This window comes from Paracoccidioides lutzii (assembly GCF_000150705.2).
Source record: "Paracoccidioides lutzii Pb01 unplaced genomic scaffold supercont2.14, whole genome shotgun sequence".
NCBI classification, from domain to species: Eukaryota; Fungi; Ascomycota; class Eurotiomycetes; order Onygenales; family Ajellomycetaceae; genus Paracoccidioides; species Paracoccidioides lutzii.
Genome location: NW_015440960.1, coordinates 52458 through 80323, shown reverse-complemented (window position 1 = coordinate 80323; position 27866 = coordinate 52458). Strand labels below are relative to the sequence as shown.

The window sequence follows — 27866 nt, the reverse complement described above, 5'->3', positions numbered from 1 at the left end:
CCGCGGGAGACACGACAGGAAAGAGTCGAATGCCATTACGAAAGGAAATGTAAGAGACACATGGATGGGGATGCAACTAGACAAAGATCTAGTTTGAGGGAAACCAGGATGACAGAAAATCATAAAGATGTAAAAAGGGATGAGTAGAAAGCAACAGCTGGAACTGACTTGATGAGAATGGGGAAAGGAAAAGGAGAAACTCCAAGTACTTATGAGGGGACGCCTGGATCGTCATAAAGCAATGAGAGAAGTGTTAAAAAAAAAGAGAGAGAGACCGGGAGAGTGGAGTATGGCAAATGGGAAACACTCCAATGGAGAATCAGGCGTGTGTAAAAGTTTCAACATCGAGGAACAAAAAGGAAGAGGTAGGTCACAAGTACAGTTCTTTAAAAACATTGAAATAATCTCTCAAGCCAATTTCAAGTGGGACAACGCCACCGCCGGGTAAACGGCAATGTAATGCAGTTTCAGCTTCTCATCAGAAGAAATGTGTATACACTTTAGAAGATTCGTGCACTTCCATCTCCTGAGTAGCAAATGAGTCAGCATATATTTCAGAGAGAAAAGAAAACCAGAGGTATAAAATCTAACTAACCATCTTAAACGTATTAAGCTCTTCCTTAATCTGCTGTGCCAAGAGCGGCGTGAGCCGATTACACGTCGCAATCTCTCCACGTCGATCATACTCCCCACTTGGCCACGTGTCATGGAACTGTATCCGAGGACTGAAGCTGATATTCCTCACGAGGACCGTTGCCGATGACTCTGTGGTTGCAGTGGCCGGCTGTGGGGAAGTGGGCGCGCTTGAAGAGTCTGTTGTGCTGAAGCGGCCAGCGGGGAGGAAATAGTCTTCGCCGTCTATCGTGATGGAGTCGGTTCGTCGGTGTCCAGAGCGCGGAGGACGGTCTTCGCATGGTGTACTAGGGGCGCTGGAGTGGGGGGAGGAGTCATTGTAGTGTGGGATGTTGGAGGTGGGAATATCAGTGGAACCGCGGGGTTCAACTGGTCGGACAACAGGGGATGATGTGTTGGAGCCAGTGCCAGATCCTTGAAGTTTATTAGTTTATAGACATCTTCTAGATTTAGGAATGATTAGATAAAGAGCCTACTTTTTAAAATTCCCTTTCTTACAGCTGCTAGGACTTCAGCACGCTCCCGTTCCCCTCCCAGAATGCTCTTACGTGCAGTTTTGAGGCTGTCAACACTGCTCTGATCACCTCCTGTGTCTGTGCTACCAGTATCAACAGAAGGGCGTTCCTGAGCCAGGGCTGCCGGGATTATCGCCGCTGTGGGCTCCTTATTAACCTGCTCTGACATGATATTATTGCTGGCCGAAGTCGTATTTTCCCGTTCAGCTTCCACATTTACTATCGATATCTGAGGAGTCATAGCTCCAACAGACGCTTGGTCCCGAGAATTACCAAGTGTTGATTTAGGTCGGAAGAGCCCAACAAGTGATCGAGTTGATCTTTTAACGCCCTTGCCCATCTTTCGTAACATAATTGATGCAGAAGACGCGGTAGAAGAAATAGACAAATTATCCATCGATTCTGAAAATATATGACCCTGCCCGGAATATATGCTTTCACCCAGTCCATTGGCCTCTTGTTTTTGTGCAATTGCAGCTTGCTCTGCACCTAGCTCCTCGTCAAGTTGTTGCTTTCGTGAAACTTCTTGACCAGGTCGGGCTAACTGTTGTGTTGTTGTGGTAGTGGTGGTTGCATTGGTGCCTTCTAGCGTTGCTGCGCTCGCTGATCGAAGTTCGGCAGCGCTGCCAAACGACAGTACCCTTCGTAGTCCAGACTTTCCAGATTTGCGGAATCCCCTTTTTGATAATTCTGTCAAGCGCTTTGTAGCTGGACTCTGGAGATTTAGTTGTGGAGGTGATGAGTGCTGTTCCTCGGCTGGAGCAGATGGCTTGGAGGCGGAATTAGTTGTGGGCTCTGTTTTCGAAGCTTCAGAGCCCATGTTCAGTGGTTGAGACAAAGGAGAAGGATTCGTGAGACGTTTCGGATTATCAACGAATTTGTGATCTAGTTTTAGTGTGGTAGGTGATGAAACTGCGGATGAAGTTCGTTTTCCCTAGATAGTAGTAAATGTTAGCTGAATGAATGTGATTGGGAAGGAAGGGGGGGAGATGGATAGTTGGATGGTAACCCACAGTTGGGGGAGATGATCTGGTAGATGCAACACTTTCAGTGCTACCCTTGTGCGCATGGGAGTAAACATTAGCTGAAGGAGCATTTGCTGAGTGTGGGCATCGCAGATTGTCTGGCATGGATAAATCCTCCGGGTTTAACCTAGCTGTAGGTTCTGTTGTTTTCGGCGGAGCAAAGTTCGTCAAGCCTTTTGTGTCCAAGCTGCCCAAGCTTCTACGTCTATATCGCTTGGCTAGTTCTGTGGATTGAGGCTTTTCAATTAATAATGCATCATCCACACTGGCACCTCTGAAATAATGTGGGCCTGTGGTATTCTGACTTGTACCAGGAGAAAGGTTTGGATGTGACAGTCCATTTGTTACAGAGGATGAAGCATTCCCTGGGCTATTCTGGACTTGATTTGTTTGCCCGACACGTCGTTGGCCTCGACGGTAGCGATCTGGGGAGGGTTTGGCGGACGCAGATGTTGACGAAGGAGAGACTGAGTGAAGAGTAAATCCAAGTGAAGATAGCGGGCGAGCCGTAGGCTCCCCTGTCCGTTGTCTCGTGGGGATGGCAGAGTCATCTTTCGAACCGTGCAAAGTGACGGAAGAAATGGTGGAAGAACTGGATACCGAACTAGTAGCAGGGAAATGCACTCGTGAAGGGATTACACCTGGGAAAGTTGGGTTTGCTTGAGTCTGGGGCGTAGACGCAGCTTTATATTCAGGCTTTAGGAGAGAGGAAGCATTCTTGCCTGTGTTGGTCAGACTGGGGGTGCTAGTGAAGGCGTAAGGAGCAACTGGCTGGACAGCCTGTGAAGCCCTATAACCGGAGCCATTTCCCAAGGTATTATTATGTGAAGCCCTAGTAGGCCCCTGATGGTTTCGAGCCATTTGTGGAATTTGTTGAAGACCGGAATGTGAGGATGAAGGAAAGGCAGCTGTGGAGGAGGATGGGCGAGGCTGCAGCAAGGTGATGGTACTAGACTGCTGGGGGATTGTCTGTACCAGTGCAGCCATGGTTGAGACTCACAGCGTTCTATTGCACGGAAGAGGAAACGTTGTAATGGGGGATTTTCTTCTTTTCTACTAAGACAAGTGGGTATCTGGTTGTGGAAAGAATAACACGATGCTAGCCAAATGTCAACCACCACACCACACGGCACGACACGACGCGACAAGACACGATTTCTTTAATAGAAACCACAAGGAAAGAGAGAGGCCAAGTTGGACAAATCTACAACGGAGCAATTGAAAAGGTCAGCAATCACATGACCAGGGAAGAGTAAATGAGAATTTTGACGGGAATGTTCGGGTGAGCTATTAGCGAATATAGACTGGGGAAGGATGAGGATGAGGGTTGTGCGATCTGGTACAGGAGTAGTGTTAAAGTTGATGTTGTGGTTGTGGTCGTTTCCTAAAGCCACTTAAGGTCGTGGACTGGTAAAAAAGGGGAAGTTTTTTCCGTAGACGGGTCCTGAGGAGGTACGCACCAAGACCAGAATTGCAATGTATATTAAACGGTCAGAATGATTCGGGAGAATGACGGACAATTTAGAATAAGGCTGAGGTCGAAGCGTTTAAATGAGTGAAAACGGATGGGAGAGAGAGCGACGGAGGGAAGCGGTACTGAAGAGGTGGAGTTCGAACGAAGATAAGGATGCGGAGGAGCTAATTAAAAAGAGGCAATGAGAGAATAGAACCAAAGACGTTCGGTAAGCGAAGAAGAAAAGGAAGAAGAAAAAGAAAAAAGAAGGAGAAGAAGAAGAAGGAAGAAGGAGAAGGAAGAAGAAGAGAACAGAAGAGGATAGGACAGAACAGGATAGGTCAAGCCATTTGAGGTGGTTGGATGGTGGAATCAAAAAACTAGGCAAGATATCAACGACAAACAAGGAGAAGGAATGAAAGGGAAGAAGAGTGTTTCAGTGGTCCGATTCCTCCAAGGTTATGTTAAAAGGGAGGATGGGGATATGGTGACAGAACACCAAAGAGCCAACGTCGTGAGGCTGAAGAGGAGAAGAGGAAGAAGGAAAAGAGTGGAGGAGTGGAAGAGTGAGTGGAAGAGTGGAAGAAGTTAAGATTGAGGTTGAGGTTGAAGGTTGAGGTTGAAGGATGGAAGTCTTGAAGTTGAAAGCAGTGAGGGTGAAGGACAAAAGAGAGAAAAACACAAAACCGGAGAGGCTAAGGAGGGAACTGCCCAGGAAAGGAAAAATAAGTACGGGTATGGTAAGGTAAGGTAAGGTAAGGTAAGGGATAGCATCGGACGGGCGACCAAAGGTACCAAGATACCAGATTTGCAGTGAAGTTATATATATTCCGATGTTCTTTTATGAAACATCCCACCGCTGAATGGCATATTACGTGGACCTTTAGACTGGTATCCAGATTAGACTTAACGCGAACCTGCACCTGCACAGCACCTTGCACACGCACAAAATGGCTTACTTAAGCCACAGGTACGGTCACCGGCCCATGTCTTAGTTACCTAGTTTAACTAACTATGAGGTTGATACACCGGTGATACATACAGTACAGTACATGGCTCATAATTAATTAAGGGTGACGCTGCTCCAGCAGTCCAAGTGCGTCTGTCATTTCAGTCCGAAGGGCCCCTTGAAGATTCAAGAAGAACCGAACACTTGGAACTTGGAAAAGAGCACATGAATAGTGGAGATACCTTAATTAGAGAATAGGAGAATGTGATAGCTGGAGTATATTGCTGTCTTTTTATTATTAGTATCATAGTTAACTAGTTAATGTTAACATTAACTGGTTATGGTATTCTTAATTACATCATCCTCGGTACTAGTTAACTAACTAATTAACTAGTTAATATACTGTAACTAATAATTGTGGTGAAAAGGTTACTTGAACCCTCAGAACAGGGCAGGGTTTGGAAGGGATTTTTGAGAGCCTCGTGAGGTTCAACATTTCAACCATTATTCTTCCCCACAGGGCATCGCACTCCAGTTCCTCTGGTTCAAGACATGCCGAAACAAAATTAGCTAACCACATCCATGGATCCCCTGGGTAACTTATAACTAACTTTAACTTCTAAGCTCAACCCCGCAATTGTGGCCACCATTCTGAAGCCATATTGTGAAGGTTTTGCGAAGATGCATTTCCATCCACCTATTAATTACCTCTTATTCTCTTAGCTATTTATCTACACACTACAATCCATCTATATCTATGTACACATCACCCCGTCCTCAACCATTACAGATCTCTCTTTTCCCTTCTCAGAAACGGGAAGGGAAATAACAGTTAAGGGGGTTGGTTGCATTGTTGCTGCAACCCACGCACCACAAATGCAAGCTTGCTTAAGTGTCCGTTGTCCTTGTGCCTTAGGAGATAAAACGAACCCAGCTTGCTGTTCTTGTGAACGTCCCCGACTGACCACACTTACTATTACAGGGCTACCACCCACCCACCAGGGGAAATCCATCACCACAACACACCCACGAGATTGGAACAGCCTGGCGTATTATTATTAATGATCATTGCCCGGTAGGGTGTTGATGGATGACAACATCATCTTCCTGATTTGACTGTATATATATCCACACATATATATATATAGATCCTCAGCTGCCCTAAAGCCATCTGGTGAATAACCAGGGACGAGATCCGCTTGGAGATGCTACAGATGGAAAATACACAACTGCCTGCAGCCTGCAGGATTAGGTACCATTAGGCATGATTGATGATAAATCTTTTCCTCTATTCTCTTCTCCCTGGAGTGAGAATGAATAATCACTTGAATATATAACCATACCTGCCTCCGTTTCTATTTATTCACAGTATTCCCTATCTCCGCATTATCTCTGAAGACACCGTCTCCCAGGAATGTGCTCCCATACGATGTCCAAGTGTTGTTCTCCCGGTTCCGATCGACGAAGGCAACCCCTCGTGCACTCGTCCACTCGTCCCCACCAATCCCTGTCCCCTTCACCTCTTTCCTCTCGCCGCCAACCGCTCTCCATAAACCTCCCATTTGATTATTGAGGAGTTAAAAACATTTACAAGTAGAAAGCAAATTAGCTGAGTGACTACAATCTCGGAGTATATAATCTCAAAACCACCTTCTATTAATGGAGAGGTAAATGGGGTAGCGATAAGCGACATCTACCGAAGGCCTTGCAAATAGGCCCTGAATGTGAGGCACTAGGGGCGTGGTTTCGTATCCCACCTTCACGTATGGTACCATGGTATTCGTTCCGGGAGAGAGTGGCTGGTGAATCAAAAAGGACATTCATGCTTGACAGGATTAAGCACATTCAACTTGTTTCTATTGGTTTTTCGTGTATAGATGATTCAACTACTGGAACTAGCTTTTCGAGACTTTTCCTAGTTAGTATAAAATCAGTCCAGAAGGGGATGAGTAATCATTCAGGGCTTGGCCAGGGCTCAACTTTTAATTCTTATCTAGACTCTAAGATCTTAATATTAGAAGTATTGTGCTTAGTTAACTATATATTGAGCATACTTCGTTTACGAAGTTCTTTTTTTAGTGCCATATACAAATGTGCCAGTCACTATCATACTCTCTGATTGAGTATAGCCAAGAAAAATATAAATAACAATAACAACAACAATAATAACAATAATACCCTCTATTAATACACTCTAGTTAACCAAGCCCATATCTCCCTGAAACAGGAGTCAAGAAGCAGGGGGTGGCATGCAAGAGTTTTAAGTTCAACGGCACCAAAAAAAGAAGGGGACGGATCAACTTCTAAAATAAACAACCCCCCCTTGCAGTTCAACAAAGGAGAAAGGATCTACGGAGTTAGTACCGCTCCTCCCCCATTCCCCATCTGGCCATAGTATTACCTCGTTCTCCATGGGAGAGACAACGTCGTCGCCCACAGGGTGTCCCGTGCGTTGGAAAGATCCGTCCATCCATCCGTCCGTTCCATCCGTCCCCATCTTTGCACTGAAACGATGGTGTTTATGCTGTTGAATTTCAATACGAAGAGGAAAGGGTGGATTTCTCTCTCTCTCTCTTCCTTCTTTCCCAGCTGAGAACATGAAAAGAAAGTTTATCACCAAAATAAGAAAATATTGAACGGATTGAACCCATTTTCGGTGTAAATTTAATTTTTTATGAATAGCATTTCTTTTTTAAGGTGGTGCGTATCTGTCGTTGTTCCATGATTCATTCTATGACTGGACGATGATATCATAGTATTCTATCCATGGATATTTTTTGGATTTAATTACCATGTGAGGTTGCGTTAGGGTTGGGGATTTCTAACAGGAACAATAATAATGACAGTATCATATAATAGAAAGTTTCAAATAAGATTTTGTTGTCATTGTCAAGATTCCTTGCGTTTTTTATTTCTTTCGTAGAGACAAAAACCAAACATATTTGTCACGTCAAATCGCCCCGGTTTAATGACGTGGCTCGTCATAGTTTCGTGACTTGATGTTACCACTTCTTCAGCTACTCCTCAGTATACCCACCTGCCCCTGAAGGACGAAATTGCCAGATGCAGAGCAAGAAGTCGCAGAAAAAAGGGGGTTCATTTGAGTCACCCTTTGATGATATTGAACATCATATGGTTTTGCTGTTCTGCAAAGGTTAGGTAGAAAAGCTGTATATTCTGTGCTAAAGTTTTCAAAGACCCGAAAGGACAACTATGCACCCAAAATTGTGCAGTCCCTGTCCTCGCGTAGTATCGCATTTCCGTCGAAGAAGTGGAATTCTAGCGGCAGTAACTTCTGCTCCATGTATGCAGGAAGACCCCTGAGAGAAAGTTTATCAATCTGTATCATCTCTTGCCACCATATCTTGCGAAGATTATTTAACATCGAATCCACACCCCACGTCGGAATAATACAGACACCCTTTTGCTCCCTGGAGTGTCTCTCTCGCGCCTCCACTTTGGAGGGGAAATGGAAGCATCCATGCACCTCCCTCCTTGGCTTAGATCACAGCACCGTAATGTTTTACCAGCCTACTCTGAAAGGATATTTTACCGCTGTGGTGAAAGAAGAGCTCCTGCACCCAGTTGTCATTGCATTCTTATGTAACAATGCAAGTTGCCCGAACGTCCTAGAGATTGACAGTCTTGTTCCGGGACTGGGGTGCAATGAATTTCGCCGTACCACTTGCGCCGGGCGAAATTGTTCAGCCCGGCCAAGGGTAGAAGATTTGGTATAAGGAGGTGGAGCAAATGTGTAGCTTTCATTGAAGTTCATGGCCAAAGGTGACGTTGTTTTCTGAGTTCGACTCGGAATTATCCCCGTGACCGAGCAGTGATATGGTTTCCGGTCGGTGTGAGCCTCAAGAATCTTTAGGCAATTCCCAGTGATGACGTCCCATATCTTCGGGTTCTGGTCTCTGCTGGTTCTAAGTTTTGAGCGCATTTTTGAATTCCCTGGCTTTGGGAGCAAAGGATATGATACAAACAGTCAACAACGAGGAGATTCGAGAAGCCAATTCAAAGTCCATAATGTATCGGAACGGAGTATGATGACTGCTAGGGAGCATGTAGTAGTAAATGTAAAATAAGTTCCTTTCCGCTGACCACCAAAGACTACTTGATTTGATTGAACATTCAACCAAAAAAACGAAAGTATAACGTATTCTAGCCTCGAATTCAACAAGGTTTGCTAGGTGATGATTTCGTGCTCGGTTCTCAAAAGTAGAAAGGAACGAGACAGGGAAAGAATACTGAGTGGAAGTGACTGAAGTATGACAGGAGTTCAGAGATTGAGTAACGACGAACATTTCTTAAAATAGAGTCGAAGGTAAAACTGGGGAATTCCTTGGTGTGCAGATTTTCACCCCCGTTCCATCTCACCAGAGGTTACATATGGGAACTTTGAAATTGGTCTACTTTTCGACAATGCACTCGTTAAACACTACGGATCATGTCCCTGTGCCTGCAGGATTTACCTTAGGTGGCAGCCAGTCTGCTTCATGGAAACTGCAAAAAGCAAAGAAGAGCAGCAAAGAGAAGAGAAGTGCGAAGTAATTGTGAATGTGAACGGATAACGATGGAAAGAAAATTTTCTACAAGGTGTTTGCTTCCTACAGGATACGCTGAATATGGTTTCCTAGATTAATACTCTATGTAGTCGTCGCACAAACCAAGGGCGATCCAAGCACAGGTTAGACGGTTTGCGTAAATGTGTTGGTCAGCCTTGCAGGCTAGATTGCAATACCAATACTCTTGCATAAAAGCGAACTTGATTGTTTCGCTTCTGCTGTTCATTTTTCAAACCTCGCACAGATCGGCTAGTCCGGGTGTGCTGTGACCAGAGTGTATTGGATTCTTGGACTTGGAGATGGTATTGTGACATTTTATTTATCTGAACCAAGGGTAAGTTTTGCTTCAAGAGTATCCTTTTTCGCATCCTGTGCTCCTCGTCCTGAAGAATCTAGGTGTCCCCAGATGTTGGAGCATGAAACCGGCGAGTTCCTTAGACAGACTTAAGATAGGTGTGAGGTTACTTTGCAAAGAAACCTAAAATACGTTTACCTAGTCTGTCGGTAGAAGGAATGTGGATATCAACGTGTTTCATCGACATGTTCATTCCGGTATAATTAATCAAAGAAGCGAAAAGAGATAAAAACCATGTCAAAGTTAAGATCAAGCGGAAACGATACAGAAAGCCCCTGTTGCATTTACTCAGCATCGCCTTATTTCCCCGCGTTTCAGGCGTCTCCACGCGGCTTTTCCCCTTGGCAATCATGGAGGTTTGACGTCAGCAGCGAATGTACGCAGAAGCCCAGCCCAAGCCACATGATATGAAGTTGAAGACAAAGGTCTCTCTGGCTAGACCTCAAGAAAACTGACCGAATGTCTCAAACGCTTGACATCAAACTCAAACATCCAAACTCAACAACACTAGTTATCAAAACAATACGAAACCGTCGCTGGCTTTGATCTTCAACAACACTTCGTTGTATCGTGGAAACTCTGGGACTATCTCAGCTGATTATATTGATATTCCAGTCATGGATCATTTATTTGTGATTTCTGTAACTCTTCTCTTTGAGAGATATAGAGCAAGTAGCTGCAGTTTCTCAGAATTCCCGTCCAGTATCCTTCCACGATCTCAATCTGTGCTCTGGTCTGGATCTTCCAGAGAGGGCCTTTGGAATTGGGTTGTTTATTAAATAGGCAACGGTATCTTGCTGGTTTCCATAGGGAACATAATGTGCCTACACAGAGTGGCAGTATTCTCGTGTGGCGACCAGTATATAAGAATAATTGTGAAGCTGACTGTGCTATTCCAACAGGTATATCACAACATATTGAGAGTCCGCGTTCAAAGTGTAGCAGGAGTTCCGGATTGCCTTTGAATAGAAGTGAAATAGCGGTCTCTGTGGATACCGAAGTCAGAATCTTCCCTCCGTTGGATACAACGCACAATCTGCTGTTGCATATGCCAATTCTGTCGAGCAGCAGAGTTGCAGTGAGACGCCTACAGTTAACCCGGAAATTTTAACTACGATGGAAGATGATATTAACATTGATTATGGCTTGCCGCTGGAGTTACGTCCTCTTAAGACATGTGATAGAAGAGTATTTAAATCCGTTCACCGACACCCTAGAAAGCAGGATTTCATCTTCACTGCCTCCACAAACTCTTCCAAATCATCCTACACCTGAAACATCGATATCAGGGTCTCCATCGACTGTCTTTCAGACTTGCACTTCGAAATTCCCGAAATCTGCCTATTCTGAGCTGCCGAATATTGTGAACCCGAGCGCTAATACTCAAGATGAGTTCATGACAGCCTTCAATAATATGCCTACTTCGGTTCGGAGAGCGACTTCCACCCTGGGTGCTAGTGATTATACTGGTACTCAGGTTTTGCGCTCTATATCTCTAATCGCGAAGAAGAGACCACCCCTTGCCCCACACCTCGCGGTAAGCCATCGATGGACTGTGCTTTTCGAGATTCTGGACATGGACTTCTCCTAGGACACCGACGTCATAATAGATTTTTTTGATTTGTCCGAATTTCCATTGTCTATATCTTCAATCCCTCAGCCAGATTTCCCCAAAGAGTCCCCTCTGCAGTTGGATAAGTATGATTTTGATGAGCTTGTAGAATCCCACAACCTTTTACCAGACCCATTGGTGCCTCCGGGGCCATGTCACCAGGTAGTTATTATCAATTTGGAGAATGACATGATCCCAGAGGCGTCTCCTGCGAATCCCACTTCAAAAAAGCCTCTCGGAACAAAAAACCGTCGCTTTCACGAACCGTTCCTTGCGAAATGGATCCGCTAGAAAGGCTAGGGATCTTCAGAAAGAATCTACGTTTTCAATCGAGAAAGAATATTCCGGTCGAATTACGAGGTCATAAATGCGGGTAGGCAAGAAAACTGCCACTGATGAAGGCGGAAATGGAAACAAAAGCCCTTCGCAAGCGAAAGACACATACTTTTATCCACCAATCCAGGGAGAAGAAGTATCTGAAGATGCCCATAAACTGTCTGCCATGATACCGAACATACGAGCGTCCAAGTTCAGTGCTATGGTCAATGAACTTCCTGGATTTTCATTTTCTTTCCTACGGGTTGTCTGAAAGGATTGAAAAGCATAGTTGTGCTTTTCTTTGTTTTCTTTTTTATTTTAGCTTTTCTGTTTCAATTGTTTGGCTTCTCTTTGGAGAAATGGGCACACTTTTTTGATTTTGTGTGTTTGTTCCTGTTTCACCATCACCACGGAAATCTCGAGGAAACCCTCCCTAGTTCCAGACGCGATATCGCAGACTCGTGTTCATCTACCAATTGCTTTCTGATGTGTGGTCTGGTTTCTTCTGCCTCTCTTTCTGATCAATTTCAAGGGAGTTTCAACCTTGAAATAATGGGAGGCAGACTGTCATAGTGTAAGTTTAGATACTTCTTTGTTTTGCTTTTTTGTTTGCTATCGATGTATTCGATTTTCTTATGACCTGAAGTCCACGAATCTATTAAAATACCACGGAAGGGGAAAGGGAGATTACATTGATTGCCCAAAAGGGTGGATGATATCTGCGTTTGAAGGCAGTGTCGACGAGGAATGTGTGCGGGATTTCTTCCAAAAGGGAAGAGGGTGATGGTTACGAATGCTAGTTGTAATGTTACGTTCAAATTCTACTTTTTTTTTAAACGACCTGCGCGAGGACATCTGGAAGATGATATATCTAAGTAGCTCAAATTAAAAACGAGCAACAAGACAAATAGATCGCCTTTGGGTTGAGTTTCATTTCGATGCATGTGTTATATCTATCCATTGTTAATTCGTTGCACTTCATATTTTGCTATAAAGCCGGAAATAGCTATCCTCCCACCATCCATCCATCCGTCCCGCAAATTCTTTCAATAAGTCATTAGAGCTACGGCTCAAAATCTCCCCACCCCATCCTCATCACTATCATCCATCTCCATCTCCACAGTATCCATATCTTCATCCAAACCCTCAAACACCATAAACTTCTCCCCACTCGCTTCCGTCTCCTCAGGCACCACATTGCCATCCTGCACCTCGCACTCCTTCAGCACAGACTCGCGCCCAATCTTGCTGCGCCGCCCAATAATGCACCCAGTCAACTGACACCGCTCACCAACCACCACCCCATCCATAAGCAGACAGCGCGTCAACCGCGCCCCCGTGGTAATGTGGCAGTTGGCGCCGACAACGCACTCCTTGATCACGCACTTCTCTTCCACGGTCACATTTTCGGCGATCAGGCAGTCGGCTTTGGTGACTGTGCAGCGCTGCGCGATGCCGGCAGGATGGGCTATTTTGTTCGTGTGGGCAAAGGGGGAGGCGGATTCGCGGCCTACTTCGCTGATTGGGTCGAGTTTTGCGAGGCGGAGGGAAATGGAAAGGAGGAGGGCGGAGGAATCGACCCGTCGGATCAAAGGGGACGAAGGGTGGAATGGCTGCACATAGGCGAGGATGGGGGGGACAATTAGCTTTTCTGGGAGACTTGGTTTGGAGGTGGTTGAGGTGATAATATCATCGTGTAGAAAGATGAAGGAACGCGAGGGTAAGGGTGGTCGAGCCTGGCATAGGGTTTCGCTGCTTCCGTCTGGGTTCACATTGGAGTAGGTGCCCGATTTTGTTGTGGACATGGCTGTTAGATCAATTTCTCTTTCGACGCGCTCTTCGTCATGCGAGTTTCCGACTCCGAATCCGCGGTTGTTGTTATCTTGGTTTGAAAAGACGTCTCGAAGACCTAACTTTTCACCCAGACCCTCTTGCCATTCTGCCTTTGCCCACCAACCTATCAAGTCTTCGCTGACGCTTTCGAATTTCTCGTTTCTTTTGGCCATATCTTTCACCCAATACGGGAATAGGTAGATGTGAGCGTCACGATAGGTTGTTAGCAGTCTTACCTTCCCGTGGCGTTTGAGAAGTGAATGCCTAATCAACAACGCTTTTTTCTCTGCTATGGTGTTTTTCAGTGTATCCATTGGCACCGCATACACAAGCTTAGATAATGAGGAGCAGACTGATCTGCTCCCGCCAGGACCGCCGTAAACGACGGGAGTTTCATCTCCCTCCAGGGGCGAAACAGCCAGGAAGTCGGCCACATCTCCGTTAACTTTTTCCTCCTTTGATGTAGGCATAGGGTACCATACTCCGATACCCCCTCTTCTTCCACTTCGTTCTCCACTAACTCCAACCAGACTTGAAACACGACTCGAGAATGCTTCGCCAACTGAAGAACCATCCAGGGAACCCTGAGTTGACATCCATGCTTCCAGAAGTGATTCACCAACCTGGTCGCATATCAGGTCACACGGGAGAAGCATAAAGTCTGACTTAATGCATGCTTGGACCTCAGGAAGTCGGAGAAGCTCTGAAGTTCCGGTGGTAAAGGTTAGCCCTTGAGGAGCAAGCACTGATGCAGACGGAGAGGGTAGAGATGTGAGATGTGGGTTTTGTGACAGAGCCGCCTCAAGAACGGGCTGGCTCGACTTGGGAGTTATGAGAGTAATATCTAAGGCCTTCTGTTAGCAGATTGAAGATGATAGGAATAGGAACACGGGCAGTTGGATTATATAATACAAGTAACTGGCAATGAACAAGGGGAGAAGATTTTTCTAGGATTGTGCTTCGTACAGCACGGTGTGTCAAAGGGATTGCAACTTCCAACATGGTGAGCATGCTCTTTTTCCCAATGCAAAGAGGAATCATAAGTGAAGCCTGCTGGAAACGCAGAGAACATAAAGAAAAGATTTGCCAATTGGTAAATAATGGATCATGAGGATATCCAAGACAAAACTTACTTGTAATACCCATGCGATAGCACCAGTCTAAGGGGTACCAGACCATGGGGCGGTTCGCAATCGGAACCAATGCTTTAGGGAATTCCTCCGGATTAGATGTAAAGGTATTTAGAGAAACTCCGGGGCCACAGAGTATGAGAGCCTGGAACCCTGTATGGGGAACAACGTTGGAATGAGGCATGCTTCCTTACTAGAGGGGAGCTGGTAGTGGATCGTGGAGCAGCGCAAAATAAGGGGGTTGTTGATAAGCCCCTTCCCTAGACCCCAGTAACTCCTGATGATCGCCGTCTACTTATCTGTGGACTGAGCTTCCAGTGATATTTTAGGCAGAGTTTTCGTTCAATAGCGTACTTTTAGGGGAGACAGTCCTGGTGGTGTTCTTTGCACCTTTCAGTTCACTAGTCCTGGCTGGACTGTATATTCATATAGGACGATACTGAATACGGTAGAGGACTGTTCGACGATATATCAGTATCTGGTTAAATGATAAACCTCAGGAGACTGTTTTAGCTATCTACTTCAGATATCTACAGTCCTGGATCACAGCAGAGGATGCAATATCAAAAATCTGTCTTGCATTTCTAGGCTCTTAAGTCTTAACTAATATGCCAATTTTTTATTTTTTGCAGTAGGTCAAGCTGCCACGTGATCCGCCGTCATCTGACCAGGCAAAGAGTGCCAACACCGCAAAAGCGTTAACTAACAGTTTCTCAATAACACTGTGAAACAAACACACTTCTAATAACCTCCGACCTCCTCTGTTTCCCTTCCATCCCTTCCTTGATTTATTGTATTTGGATGACTATAATGTGATTTCCTTGCTCCATGTATTAACCCCGTTTACTGATTACACTGTTCACTGTTTAACGACCTTGCCTGCCATTAATTGCTAGTCAAATCACCGAGGTCCATTCCTCCATGTCAAACAACCGCTTTTCCGACGGTTGTCGCCGAAAAGGTGGCCCGACTGGGTTCAGTTCTACCGGCAGAAAGACAGCTCTCGGATACTGGCTTCCCCTTGCTATTACCGTTGGCGTTGCGACTGTCAGCCTTGCTGCTTGGGTATGGAGTGAGCGACGGGACGATGACGAGGATGACGAAGATTACTATGGGGACGACAAGCGTCCAACTGGATCTGAACATGGGCCTGAATTTGGCCAACCCCAAGGTGGACCTTCAAGAGCTACGGGAGTGTATGACGGAGCTCAACCTGAAGACGCTAGCGTAATATCGCGACTTCAAGGCGCTTTGCGAGGAACACCGAGTCCGCAGCAACTATTCGACGGTGCTAGTAGAAGAGTTGCGGCGGGAGTGGCTGCTGCTGGAGCTGTAGTTGGAGGCGCGTTGGGTGCGATTCTTGAAGCGCGTTCGGGCGATTACGAAGACCATTCTCTATGGACTGAAGAGGCTAATTCTAGAGGCGTGTTCGCTACTGCAGGATCTCCGCCTATGTCGGGCGCGTTACCTCCAGCTGTACTTTCGGCGAAACAGGCAGTTCCCACAAAGTGCAGAAAAACAGTGGCTATCGTGGTGTCCTCGGTTGGTGCGCCTGGGGAGCAGGAAGGTGTCGGGGGACAAATATCACAACATGCAGTATGTTTCCTTCATCCCTACCATATGCTGATAACATATATATATTGATTTTGAATACTTCTTTTTTTATCGGTCGTAACTAATACGCGTTAATCCAATAGTCGATCCTGTCCCATCTACACGAATACGCGGATCCCGATACTGCACAAATCTTTGTCTTGATATACGCCCCCGGTTTGGAACCCCGTTCAACCTCCTTCAAAGTCTCCCCCCGCCCCACACCATCTCTTTCTTCTTCCTATGCCAACATTGGCCATGATGGGGCTTCAGCGGAAAATTCTCAGGATGCCTCTGTCCTGGAAGCTGTTGAACCTTGCCCGGCTGGATATGAGTTCGAGTCCGCATCACCACTTTTCAAAGCCCTCAGTAACCAGGCCCAAGCACTAGTAGACAAAGAGACAATGATTATGCCATTCAGCACACCAATGGGCCACGTTCATATTCTCCGACACCTGTCTCCAGACGTTGTCTATATCCAAGAAAGCCTGACTGGAAATGACGGCGAGGCGGTCAACCAGATCATTGGATGGGTTCGACAGGTTGTTATTATTGTTGGCACCGATGGCGGGCTTGGTAGCTTGGTAGATAGTGATGATGAGTCGGCGCTTGCTGACAAGGGCGAGAAATGGTGGCAGAAAGAAGGGGTTACTGGCTTGGGCAAACGGATTGATGTGGTGGACGGATTGAGAACAGGGGAAGATTGGAGACGGCGGGTCTCTGGCCATGATTGATTGATAGATGGTTGAACGCATTGAACCATTGCTGTTGAGTTTCTTCTTGCTTTCTTTCTTTCTTCTTCACCTCCTATACGAATACGGTTTGATTTCCTGTGCATGATGCCTTTCACCTCCTTTCTTTTTCATGTTTATACCAATATTCACTTTTTCTGTTTTGTTTATTAACGAGTTTCTTTCTGTTACATATGTTGATTTATTCATACCTACCATTTCACTTCTTTATATGTTTGTATTTTATTTATTTAGGGTTCCCGAGTCGTAGCTATGGGTCCTAGTTCAAGAAGTTTATTAGGTTTGGAGCGGAATGATACTCTTGCACATTCGGATAATTCAACTCTGTATATAGACGTTGGACGTTGTTTATACGTTCATTCCTCATCATTAATTGTTCATCAAATTTCACCAAATGCTAGCCACCTTTTCTTATAATGTTTCAATATCCACTGAAGTTTTTACTTCCTGCCGTACATCCTTTTGTCCTGAGCAAACAGTAAAATGCCGAGGTTGATAAGTTAAAAGTGGCTTAGTTAAGAAACACGCTAGGTCCAATCCGTTTAGAGATGTTCACGTGAACCCCGGGTGACATTCCAGAGCCTCATCTTGGCATCGAAACAACAACTTTTAACCACAGTTGAACCAACAGCCAACACAACACCGTATCCTCACCATCAGACTCGCCTTGTAACCTGACCATTTAGCATCCAGTTGTCCCTCCCGATGACCCTCGCCAGCTAGTCTCCGTTGTGTTTGTTTTGTTGTCCTCCAGAATCCGTCGTGGGCGAGCCGGTCGCCACCCAGTCCATCCGTGTTCTTCCCTCATGTCTCCCGCATCGGCTATCAGAGCAATATTCCGGGGGTTCTACATTCTTGTCCGTCCAGTCGGCAGCGTCTTAACTGTCCCATTCGAACGCTAGTAGCAGGTGTCCTGTCTCCATCGCATGGAAGCGTCTTCCGGCATGGCGACTGCTGTATCTACTAAACCCCCTTTACACAAAATCAAACGACCCGCCCCATCCTACATTCAGACCGGCCTCAATGGCATGAGGACTTCGCAACCTTCCCCGTCGCCCCTGGGGTCTGCTACAAATCGCTTTTCAGGCGCCAAACAGCCAGGGGCAGTTACTCCCACCAGTGCTGCTATCGTAAATGGCGCCAATAATCGCCAGCAAACGCGCCCGAGGAAAGAGCCCCAAAAACCCGGCGATCCTGCAACTCGTTTACAGCGCCCCCCGACAAAACCCCCGGGCATGGATGGGCCTGTTGCGGACTGCAGACAGCTCAAGAAGTTTCCCGAACCATATGGTTAGTATTATCTTGTCTTCAATTGACATTTCGGTAAGGATTCCGGGCTAATTGGTTCCTTTTATATAGTCAAAACAACCTCCTACATCCTCAAAAAGTACTCGAAATCTCCACCGTCCCTAACTATACATCTTCACCCCACTCATTTCCGGTTCGATCAACAAGATGGAAGCTTCCCATATAATTCTGAAATGAAGGTCATCATCGAGCATATCAAAGCTGGTACTGTTCCGCATGATATGATCGAGGAACTGGTGAAAGGCGGAGTTAGATTCTACGAGAGTGAGACTTGTATTATCTGTGGCCAATCCTAATGCGCTAAAGCTGATGCTGTGAATAGACTGCCTTATTGTCCGTGTCGTGGATCATAAATCTGTCTCCTCCCAACCCCACCCTGCATCCAATTCCTCCTCCGGCGAAAAGACCTCACCTTTCTCTTTACACAATTACAACCAGCATGTTACCCCTTCTCCATTCGTACCATATCCACAACAGAACCAGTCAAGTGTAAATGCTACCACCAATGGCACTTCCACAAATAGCCAAAGAGCCGACGAGCAGTCGTCCACAGAAGCCAATAATGGTCCTTCAGAATCCAACGCAAATACGACGGATTCTGGTACTTCAAAGCAGAAAGCTCCCAAACCTAGGATTTTTACGACTGTGTTACATCCCACACCTCAATCGCTGTTGGCGGAGTTGACTCTGTTATCTATGACCCCTGACCCCCGAGCTGTAAATCGCCGCCAGTCCCAAGTTTATTCCACATTGCGAACCGGATCTATTCCCCAGCCACCCACACCTCTCTCCGCATTGCCATCTTCTCCAGTGACGGACCGTGCGCCTCCAGTGAAGAGACAAAAGATGATGGTAGAACCGTCGGAGCTCTTGGAAGCTGAAGCAAAGCTGATACACGCGACAGCCCCGCCACTCTATCTCGAGCCAGTTGATGGGTTGGCAGCGAGTGCGAATCTTCTCAGGTTTTTGGAGGACCCTCTGCATCGCAGCAAACCCCCCTCACCAAAGACCCGAAGACGGACTGTAGCAGAATTGGCCGCCGATGAAGCATTAGCTGCTGAAGAGGAGAGATTTATGCTTATCATGGATGAGAGGTTGGGCCCAACTACTTCTGGCAATGGCGGTGGTGCCAAAGCACCTAATGTCGATGATGAAAGTGGCGCAGCTCCGTTTGAACCCAGATTTTCGAGATTCAAAACTCTCGAGAAAATTCGCCTGGAACATGAAGAGAAAGCTAAACTTGAACACGAGAAGAAGCTACAGCAAGACCATGCGAAAAGATTACAACAAGAGGCTGAGAGAGAGAAGCGACGTGCTAACGAGCAACGATTGGCTGAGGAACAAAGCAGAGAAGACAACAGAAGACAACAGGCGGCGGCGGCGGCAGCAGCAACAGCAGCAGCAGCAGCAGCAGCAGCAGCAGCACAGCATGCTCAGGTACAGGCCCAAGTTGCAGCTGCAGCTGCGCAGAATCGGCGACCTCAATCCCGAGGAAATCCTTCTATGAGCACGCCGCATAAACCACAGCCTCAGCAGATGATTCCAGCGTCGCAGGGTCAACAATCATCTCCAGTCGTGCGACATTCAACCCCACATAGCTCATCTCCATTGGCAGGAAATTTGATGGGCGTGCAGATGAACCAAGGAATGCCAATCGCTATGACGAGTACTGCTCAAGGAGCAGGAAGCCCTCTCCAAGTTACATCTGGTGTACAACATAGCCATCCAGCCGTCATGGGGCATCCGATGACTGCTAGCCGAAGTCAACAAGGTCCCAGTAGACACGGGACCCCACAAATGCCACATGGGACACCAGGTATGTCTCATGCCACTCCAACGATGCGCAACGCCACCCCTACGCAGCGAATGACGCACGCAAGCCCGAGCATTTCTACCATGGCTCATACTCCGGTCATGAGCCATGCAATCATGGCTAATCCTCAGATGAATGGGGTGATGATGACTCCTCAACAGCAACAACAGGCCATAATGCAGAGGCAGAAAATTATGCTGCAACGAAGCTTACAGGCTGGTGGACAGCAGCTTAATCCACAACAATTGGCGCAGCTTCAGGCAAGCATGCATGCACAACAAAATATTCAACATGCTCAGCAACAGCAACAACAACAGCATCAACAACAACATAGTATCTTTTTGCAGCAGCAGCAGGCTCAGCAGCAGCAGCAGCAGCAGCAGCAACAGCAACAACAGCAGCAGCAACCGCCTCCCCATCAACCGCAACCACATCAGTTCCCTAGCCAGGCCGCTTATCAGGCACATGTTATTCGAAGTCAGCTGGCACAGATGCATATGTCTCATCAGCAAGCTATCCACGGTCAACAACAAGGAAACCCTCAACAACTACCTCAGCAACAAGTTGTAGCCCAAGCGAATGGCGTCCCACAAACTCAAGTAGGACTTCAGCCCCGTTACCGAGCTCTATATGCGCAACGTGTGCTCCCACAGGTCCAAATCGAAGTACGCGCGAAATTTACGCAGCAGTATGGCCACATGACTGGCTGGCCTGAAAACATTCGCCAACAGTTTCAGGAACAAGTGGAGAAAACTGCCAAACAGTACTTGTTTGAGATTATGAAGAGGGAGGGTCAACAACAGCGGGCGCAAATGGCTCAGAACCAGGCGCAAGCACAAGCGCAAGCTCAGGCTCAGGTCCAAGCCCAAGTTCAAGCGCAGGCGCAGGCTCTCCAACAGCAGCACCATCAGCAGCAGATGATGGGTAATAATAATATGGCTAAATGAATTGACATTGCCTTCTTGCTTGTGTATTTTTGCTCGCCCTCTGTTTTTGCTGTTACCTCAGACTAGCCATCTACACAATTTGCACAAACCCCATTCAGATAAGCACTTACCGGGCCATCTCTCTCCATCTCATCTATCTCACCTGTGCCACTTATCTCCCCATCAACCCTCTTCACCTTCACTTTCTAACACCCACAATTTCCTGAAATTCCTAACTGTGCTACTGGCACTTTACACCATATCACTCTTCCCCTCTGTTATTTCATACTTGTACTTTGTCAGCTGTGCAAGTGAGATATGTACACATATGATTGGGTGGTTTTTGTTGTGTGCCTCATTGAACAGCAAGGCGTCTCAATTTACCTGGCGTTACCATTTTCTTTCTTTCTTTCCACCTTTTCCACTTGCCTCCTTTTCCCCTCCTTTCTTCCTTTTCTTCTTTTTCATTTTTTTCACTTTTTCACTTTCTTTTTCATTTTCTTTTCTTTTTCATCATCTTTTTCTTTTTTCTTTTATCTTTCTTTTCTTTCTTTTTTCTTTTTTGGTTTGCGCCTGTTCAGAAACTTCCCAGATACCAGTGGGCTGGCTGATGCCGGAGTTTTTTAAGGTTGGGCTAATAATACAGAATTGATTATCGGCAGGGCAGGTTAAGGCGGTTTGGGTGAAGTGATTTGATTGACTCATGACCTATGTTCTTCTTTTTGTGAATTATTCTACCTTTTCAACCACCCCCCCTCTCACCCCCCTTCCCCCCCCCTTTTTTTTTTGGTCAGTTTTTCTCTTTTGTTGGCTGAGCTCATAGCTAATACCTCTGGCTGTTTTAGCGTTCCATTTCTTTTATACTCTTCATCTCCCTAGTCCATGGTCATTAATGTTTGAATGGTGTATCCAATCTCGATCTTCAGAGGGTTGGTTTAGATAGGTTGTTGCCCTTCTGTATCTTAAACAGTGACCTGATCTTATTGTGTGCTCCGATTTATTTCCCGTTTTATATGATTTCTACACGACTTTTATGTTTTACATGGAAGAGTTTCCCCGATACCTAGCTTCTAGCTAAATGATAGCCAATGATATTATTTTCTGAATCAACCTTTTGGAATGCCTTTGCGGGTAGTTTCCAATATTATCGTGCTTCCAAAGGGACTCGCCCAGGATTCTTTTTCGTAGAGGTAGGACATTTCAAGTTTCGGTTGAAATATCCAAACCTAGTTAACTCCGAGGAATAATTTTTGATGCAAAGGGAATTTATTATTGGCGTCGTCGGATGATGCAAGGGGCACTTCTGAGGGGTGGGTAGATGGATGCTGGCGAACTGTTTTGCAAGTATCATCATGCCTGAATACGCTCTGGCTTTGATAAAATGATCACCTTGCCGCTTGCAGTCCTAGTCAGGATTTAGAGCCCATTTCCAATTAGCCCCCACAGTCCTACAACAAAACGCTCATACCTCATCCCCAACCGGACTGCACACGGATGACTTGTAGGAAAATTCAATGAAATCGTGTAACAAAGGCAGATGTTCTGCATCTCAGATGGCCCTCTTTTATGGGCGTGCCTAGGAGGGCAGAATCGCAGATTGCTGCCGAACCCAATAAGGCCTTGAAAAGTAGTTTTCAGGTTCCGGTCTAGTAGATGATTTAAACTTCATGGTACTTGATTGTTCATGCGTTGAATTGAACGAAATTGTGATGAAATTAGACGCTGCGACAGCTGACGAATGAAAAGGAGATGTTTTGGTGGATGGAGGACAGAAAACCTAAAACTTACGGGTATATGTATGAGTTGCGCAACTGATAGAACAAGCTCCCTTCGAATATGACAAAATAAAATAGGTTTGGGAAGGGTAGCAAGAAAATTATTGAATGGGTGAGGCTATGTATTATCACAACCCAGGTGATTTGCTCTAACCGAACATAACGGTGCCGAAGCAAACATACTGAAATGGATTCATGTCTCAATTGGAGGTTTTGAGGAGAATTTCTGAAGGCTGTCTGAAGTAACTACTCCAGGAGTCCTGGGGTGTCTGTCAGTAACAGCGGAGTTATTGGAGTTATTGGCTTTCTTGCGAACCGATTCAGAAATCGACGTTCGTCCGATTCTCGCGTGAAGATCTCTTTTTCCCTCCGGCTGCGTCGCTTTGTCTGATGGGATTGCTTCGATTGGTCATGTTTTAGGGTCTGATGCGGGGGCACGCGTCCTGCATGCGTTTGCGTTCGGCACAGAGTCCGTTCGTGGATGCGGGAGCCAAACCTGCACCCGCTTTTGCGGAAGCCAGATTTTTGGTCTGTGGGTTAAAAGCCATGGTACTTGCCATCATTGGTCCCAATTACCTAGATAGCATGCAGCAACTCAGAATTGTGCGCTTGTTAAGTTGTTAATGACGGTGGAATGGGATGCCTCCATCCTTTGCCCTTCGATGGAAAATAGAGCTAGTTATTCGAGGCTTTGAAGATACTTTTAAACCACAATGAATGCCGTATTGTTTGCATGTAAAAGCTGATTTTCTGCATTTCGCATCTTGAAAATCATCTCAATCTATGGTTCACAAGTCCACAAAACTGTCATTCTCCACATTTATTGAGAATCCAGAGTTTGTCTCATATCCTTTTGTACATTCTTCTAGATAAATGTTTGCCTCGTTCTCGAGAGCCCCTCTTCTCAAAGGGATTTCTATGTTCCTATAGTTATACGAGCAGGCTGAAGACATCCGGGCACTCGTCGACAACTGAAGATCTGAGTGGCGTGGTAGTGGGTTTAACCGTAGTAATTCTCTGCTGTAAACTTCAACGTCAACCAAGGCCATTTCCACAAACTACGGCTCTTTTCTCCGTTCTCTGCAGCTTCGAATGCAGTGAAGTGAAAAGGTGTAATGGTACTATAAATTCGGGATTGGCTGGCGCCCAGGGAAGATAAGGGTTGAAGAAAGTAAAGGTGCCCAAGGAATATTGGGAAGCGTAAACATATACTTGCTATGACCGGAGAGGCACATGGCTACCAATGAACTGTTCTTCCGAGTTTGTCCTGTAGCCTTTCATGGAAGCGAGACGTCTTCTCAATGGTTTAGTGGAGAACGAACACATATCTAAAGGGTCCATTAACTCCTGGGTTCGCAACGTTAACATTCATTGGACAGGGAGGAGATTAATAATGAAAACCCTTGTAGGTAGTAATTTTAGAAGCTCAGGATTTGAATGCCCGTGGTGTTCCTTGAAATAAGAAAAGGGACACAAAAGGTTGTATATGGGATGGATTTGGCGTCTGGGGGGTCGTTCAGCCTGGTGTTTTTTTATTGAACTATGATCCAACTGCGCAAACGGATTAGAAGCAATGGAAATTAAATGACCACATATTTTGAGCAGGGATATTGGAGTTGATTCGTGATCTCAATCTTTTGCATCGGTGAGACTGCAACGCAAGTTAATGACAACAAGCTATTGGATAAAAAATTGAAAAAAAAGAAGAGAAATTCATAACTTACAGCACAACACCCCACAATATAAAAGGGTATCGTCAAATCAAAAGCAGCATACGATCAGCTCCTCAGGTTCATTAGCCTCTTATGGACCTCTAAATTTATATTCTAAGTCAAGAACGGAGTACTTATGATCCCAATCTGCAAACGCGATGTGCATGTCTGGATTTTATTGGGGCCTGTCCACTCCGCCCAGGTGGCTGAGAAAAACATAAGGCTCTCAAAAGGCTCACAAGTGGATCACCCACCCCATGGACCCAAATTCGAGGCCAAGATGAGCAGCATGCCAAGTCCTTCAGGATGCTTATTCGTGCGGATACTAGAAGCAACTTATTGCACTCGAATAATTTTCATTTTGTGTGAGGTCGCCAAGATAACGTAATCCACCACCCAACGCCCGCCATTTCGCCATCACTATGATGAAATATTTTCAATGTTATTTCAACAACGCAATTAGATTTTAAGATGATATATTATAGGATGAAAATATATATAGAAAATTACATATAAAAATATATAGCTAATTCAGTAAATGTTTGTTTGGCTTAATAACTTGCCCAGAATGTGAAATCTTGAATGGAGGCAGATTCAGTGAGCAAGCAGTCATTAAATCAGTAGAGATTGCAATATTGTCATATCCCTCTGGCAGTGAATCTGTGGGCACTCTGACAGGGTTCTGAAAACACAATTTAGTCACTCTTTGCAAAATCAAGGGTCTACTTTCCTGATTAGAAAGGTGATTTTTGAATTCTTCAATCATCTTCTTATTCAATTATGATTGTAACTGTACAGCAGCTCATTCTTTCTTCTGTTTTTGCTCTTGAGTCTTTCTTGCATCTCTAAGCTTCTTCTCAATCTGCTGTTGAGTGACTCTCACAGTCTTATTCATCTTCTTTTACTTCTTTGCTACCTGACAAGCTGTCTCTCACTTTATCTGCTGTGACATGATATTTGTCTTCTTCTATTTCTTAAGAATAGTATATTGCAACTTGATATTCTTCTTATGAGTCTGTTCATTCTTTTTGATGATTTTCACAACAGTTATCTGCTTGCAGATGCTCTGCATCTTTGTCAGTAAAAAGAACTGTGTCATTGATGAATTTGAAGAATTTAGCAATCTCATTGCTATCACACTTGTGATATCTTCTTTTTTAATTAAGAGCTTGCTGTAGTTGTCTGTTCTCTATTAGAAGAATCTCTTTATCAAGAGTAAGATTTTCCCCTGCACAGATTATTTGATTGAGATCATTAGATATTTGATGCTGTTGTTGCTTGACTTACTTCATCAATTTCCACAGATCAATAATAGAAGTTGATGTTCTTGATTGATATATTGTATCTGAAGAGATGTAAGGTTGTATTTGAAGCTTTTTAAGAATATGTTCTGAATTGAATGAATGTAGGTCAGTAGCAGCAAATGCAGTTTCAATATTTGAAGATGTAATTGCCTCCTTTTACACAATGTCAAAAAGCTGCTAAAAAGACCTTTTTGTAGTATATATGAATTCTATTTCAGTTCTTATCTGTTCATTCAGTTGTTTAGAATATGATTTACTCAATGATTCAAATATTCTAACATCTAGCAGCTGTAATTGATGTGTAGAATGAGAAAAGAAAAACAGTAAGTAGAATTTAATTCTAATTTGTGTAATTGATAAATGTTATATTAACATGAGATGAGTGATCATTTAATATAAGAAGTCTATATCTATAATCTGTCTTTTTTTTTGTAAGAGATTCAAAGATCTTGTTTAATCACATTAACTTATATTCATCATTGCTTTATTTATTTTCTGAAGCAGTGAAGTAGATTTAATTCTTTTCACTATCAAAATCTTTGAGTCAAGTATCTTGCATATCTTTTGATTCTTCTTGATATATAAGAGCAGATGAAAGTGAAGTTTTATCTGCACAAATTGAAGCAAGTGGTGTTATGAATTCTCAACTGTCATTCTGACTGACACCTATCATATAATCTGATTTGAGTGAATTAATTGATACAATATATTTGAGAGTATGAATAAATTCTAATAGAAATTCTTTCTCATCAAAGTTGTAGATATTCACAGATTCAAGATTGTATTTCATGATTTTTATCTACAGCTGAAAAATTAAGATAAATTAGTAAAATGAGAATTAAAAAGTAGTATAAGAAAGAAATCTATTACAAGATCAAAATAATGCTTGAAGTATGCAGAATTATCTACAATCTTGTGTTTTTGATCAATATTCACAGATAAAGTGACTTGATCACATTCTTATGATGCTCACAGAATCAAGTCACTCAGTTGACTTCAATAAATGCTTTTAGAATCTCAATAACAAGATTATGAAGGATTTGAGATGTATAAGAGAAACTGTGATCTGTCAATTGATTGATATAAAAAAGAAGTCATTTTTCTTGTGAATTAGTGAGGGCTTTGCAATGGATAGAGCTTGCTTCCTTTCTTGACATTTGAATGCCTCTATAATGCCTTGACAATATATATCAGCTGATTCTATATTTTTTAGTGGTCTCAGTGTAATTAGATGTTAATTATATGTTCAAATCATCAATCACAGCTTGTATAACTGCTTTATGGTGCATGTTGTAGGTGGTTAAAGATGAATGAAAAATGAAGATTTGAGCGGGCGTTGGGTGTAAACGGGCGTTGGGTGGTTGATCACGTTATGGTCTAAGTGAGGCTGTCGTCGTCCCCTCGGAAATGAGTTACTCGAAATCGTATCGTTCTGCAGGTAGAGAAGATGGCTTGAGCAATAAGAGCCGCGTGATTAGTCAAGGAAGAAAAACTTCACACATTTCATAAGAAGGCATGATGAATACTGCACGATATATCATCCCTATAACCTAGCATACATATTGCCAACTTATACCCTTCTCAATTTCAGACCTGTTTAGTCGAATTTTTGGGGATCGAACATTTGATTAGAAAGTCAATGGTCTACCAACATATCGTGGTTCATGCTTGGGACATGTTTGGGATTGCAAGGAACTGATGTGCATCGTAGCGGGTAATTGGTGATAGCCACAGGACTGGCTGACTCGGAATATATGAAGTGGACATGCTATGTGCACTATGCAGTTGACCTATTAAAGATTGGATTTCATTGAGTGTAAAATCTCGGAACCAGAGCCGCAGCAAACCAACATTTAATGATATCACTGACTGACGAACGAAATAAATGCATTCATGCTTCATCGTCATGTTTAGTATTTTGGGCTGCACTAAGGTATTGAAACTGGCCGCAGCTCAATAACATATCGATGCAAACAGGGATCTTAGACAATAGCGGATATCATATGTAGGTTTTAGAAAGATGTTCTTTTAAACCAACCATGGGGATTTGTTGTGAGCCAGTTATGTCCGTCAAATTTTCGACTACCACTGACAAGGTAATAATATTTATGCGGGGTTGACAAAAGAATAATAACATATTTGCGAGGCGCCCTTAACGCATTGAAAACGCATCGAATAGGGGCTCGACTACGCCACAGTCCCAAGGATACCCTGGGAATCCGGAGAGCCTTCTGTGGGAACGCCCCGTGTGGTAGATACCTGGTTTTCGAGTGCAGATGATTGGCGAAGCAG

At 44.6% G+C, this 27866-nt stretch overlaps 10 protein-coding genes across 10 annotated transcripts; 3 read left to right on the top strand and 7 right to left on the bottom strand.

Moving 5' to 3' along the window:
- Positions 1 to 478: 478 nt before the first annotated feature.
- On the bottom strand, positions 479 to 3160 carry PAAG_05277 (hypothetical protein; the record flags this gene model as incomplete). Its single annotated transcript, XM_002792502.2, has 4 exons — positions 479 to 526; positions 596 to 1047; positions 1110 to 2082; positions 2162 to 3160. The coding sequence occupies 4 exons, from the start codon at positions 3158 to 3160 to the stop codon at positions 479 to 481; spliced, it is 2472 nt and encodes an 823-aa protein (XP_002792548.2).
- A 1981-nt stretch (positions 3161 to 5141) lies between these two features.
- On the bottom strand, positions 5142 to 5588 carry PAAG_12014 (hypothetical protein; the record flags this gene model as incomplete). The annotated part of the gene is made up of 2 exons (XM_015847563.1): positions 5142 to 5272; positions 5339 to 5588. The coding sequence occupies 2 exons, from the start codon at positions 5586 to 5588 to the stop codon at positions 5142 to 5144; spliced, it is 381 nt and encodes a 126-aa protein (XP_015702788.1).
- A 342-nt stretch (positions 5589 to 5930) lies between these two features.
- PAAG_12013 (hypothetical protein) lies at positions 5931 to 6137 on the bottom strand (the record flags this gene model as incomplete). The annotated part of the gene is made up of 1 exon (XM_015847562.1): positions 5931 to 6137. One exon carries the CDS (start codon positions 6135 to 6137, stop codon positions 5931 to 5933), a length of 207 nt encoding a protein of 68 aa, XP_015702787.1.
- A 94-nt stretch (positions 6138 to 6231) lies between these two features.
- Positions 6232 to 7072, bottom strand: PAAG_12012 (hypothetical protein; the record flags this gene model as incomplete). The annotated part of the gene is made up of 2 exons (XM_002792501.2): positions 6232 to 6374; positions 6940 to 7072. The coding sequence occupies 2 exons, from the start codon at positions 7070 to 7072 to the stop codon at positions 6232 to 6234; spliced, it is 276 nt and encodes a 91-aa protein (XP_002792547.2).
- A 1026-nt stretch (positions 7073 to 8098) lies between these two features.
- PAAG_05275 (hypothetical protein) lies at positions 8099 to 8518 on the bottom strand (the record flags this gene model as incomplete). Its single annotated transcript, XM_002792500.2, has 1 exon — positions 8099 to 8518. The coding sequence occupies one exon, from the start codon at positions 8516 to 8518 to the stop codon at positions 8099 to 8101; it is 420 nt and encodes a 139-aa protein (XP_002792546.2).
- Positions 8519 to 10639: 2121 nt separating this feature from the next.
- Positions 10640 to 11401, top strand: PAAG_05274 (hypothetical protein; the record flags this gene model as incomplete). Its single annotated transcript, XM_002792499.1, has 2 exons — positions 10640 to 11035; positions 11159 to 11401. The coding sequence occupies 2 exons, from the start codon at positions 10640 to 10642 to the stop codon at positions 11399 to 11401; spliced, it is 639 nt and encodes a 212-aa protein (XP_002792545.1).
- A 1097-nt stretch (positions 11402 to 12498) lies between these two features.
- Positions 12499 to 14575, bottom strand: PAAG_05273 (hypothetical protein; the record flags this gene model as incomplete). The annotated part of the gene is made up of 2 exons (XM_002792498.2): positions 12499 to 14105; positions 14395 to 14575. The coding sequence occupies 2 exons, from the start codon at positions 14573 to 14575 to the stop codon at positions 12499 to 12501; spliced, it is 1788 nt and encodes a 595-aa protein (XP_002792544.1).
- Positions 14576 to 15312: 737 nt separating this feature from the next.
- On the top strand, positions 15313 to 16718 carry PAAG_05272 (hypothetical protein; the record flags this gene model as incomplete). Its single annotated transcript, XM_002792497.2, has 2 exons — positions 15313 to 15987; positions 16089 to 16718. 2 exons carry the CDS (start codon positions 15313 to 15315, stop codon positions 16716 to 16718), a joined length of 1305 nt encoding a protein of 434 aa, XP_002792543.1.
- A 962-nt stretch (positions 16719 to 17680) lies between these two features.
- Positions 17681 to 20804, top strand: PAAG_05271 (hypothetical protein; the record flags this gene model as incomplete). Its single annotated transcript, XM_015845523.1, has 3 exons — positions 17681 to 18026; positions 18096 to 18308; positions 18367 to 20804. 3 exons carry the CDS (start codon positions 17681 to 17683, stop codon positions 20802 to 20804), a joined length of 2997 nt encoding a protein of 998 aa, XP_015699749.1.
- Positions 20805 to 22751: 1947 nt separating this feature from the next.
- PAAG_05270 (hypothetical protein) lies at positions 22752 to 23118 on the bottom strand (the record flags this gene model as incomplete). Its single annotated transcript, XM_002792495.1, has 3 exons — positions 22752 to 22818; positions 22875 to 23001; positions 23055 to 23118. The coding sequence occupies 3 exons, from the start codon at positions 23116 to 23118 to the stop codon at positions 22752 to 22754; spliced, it is 258 nt and encodes an 85-aa protein (XP_002792541.1).
- Between the last annotated feature and the right edge of the window lie 4748 nt (positions 23119 to 27866).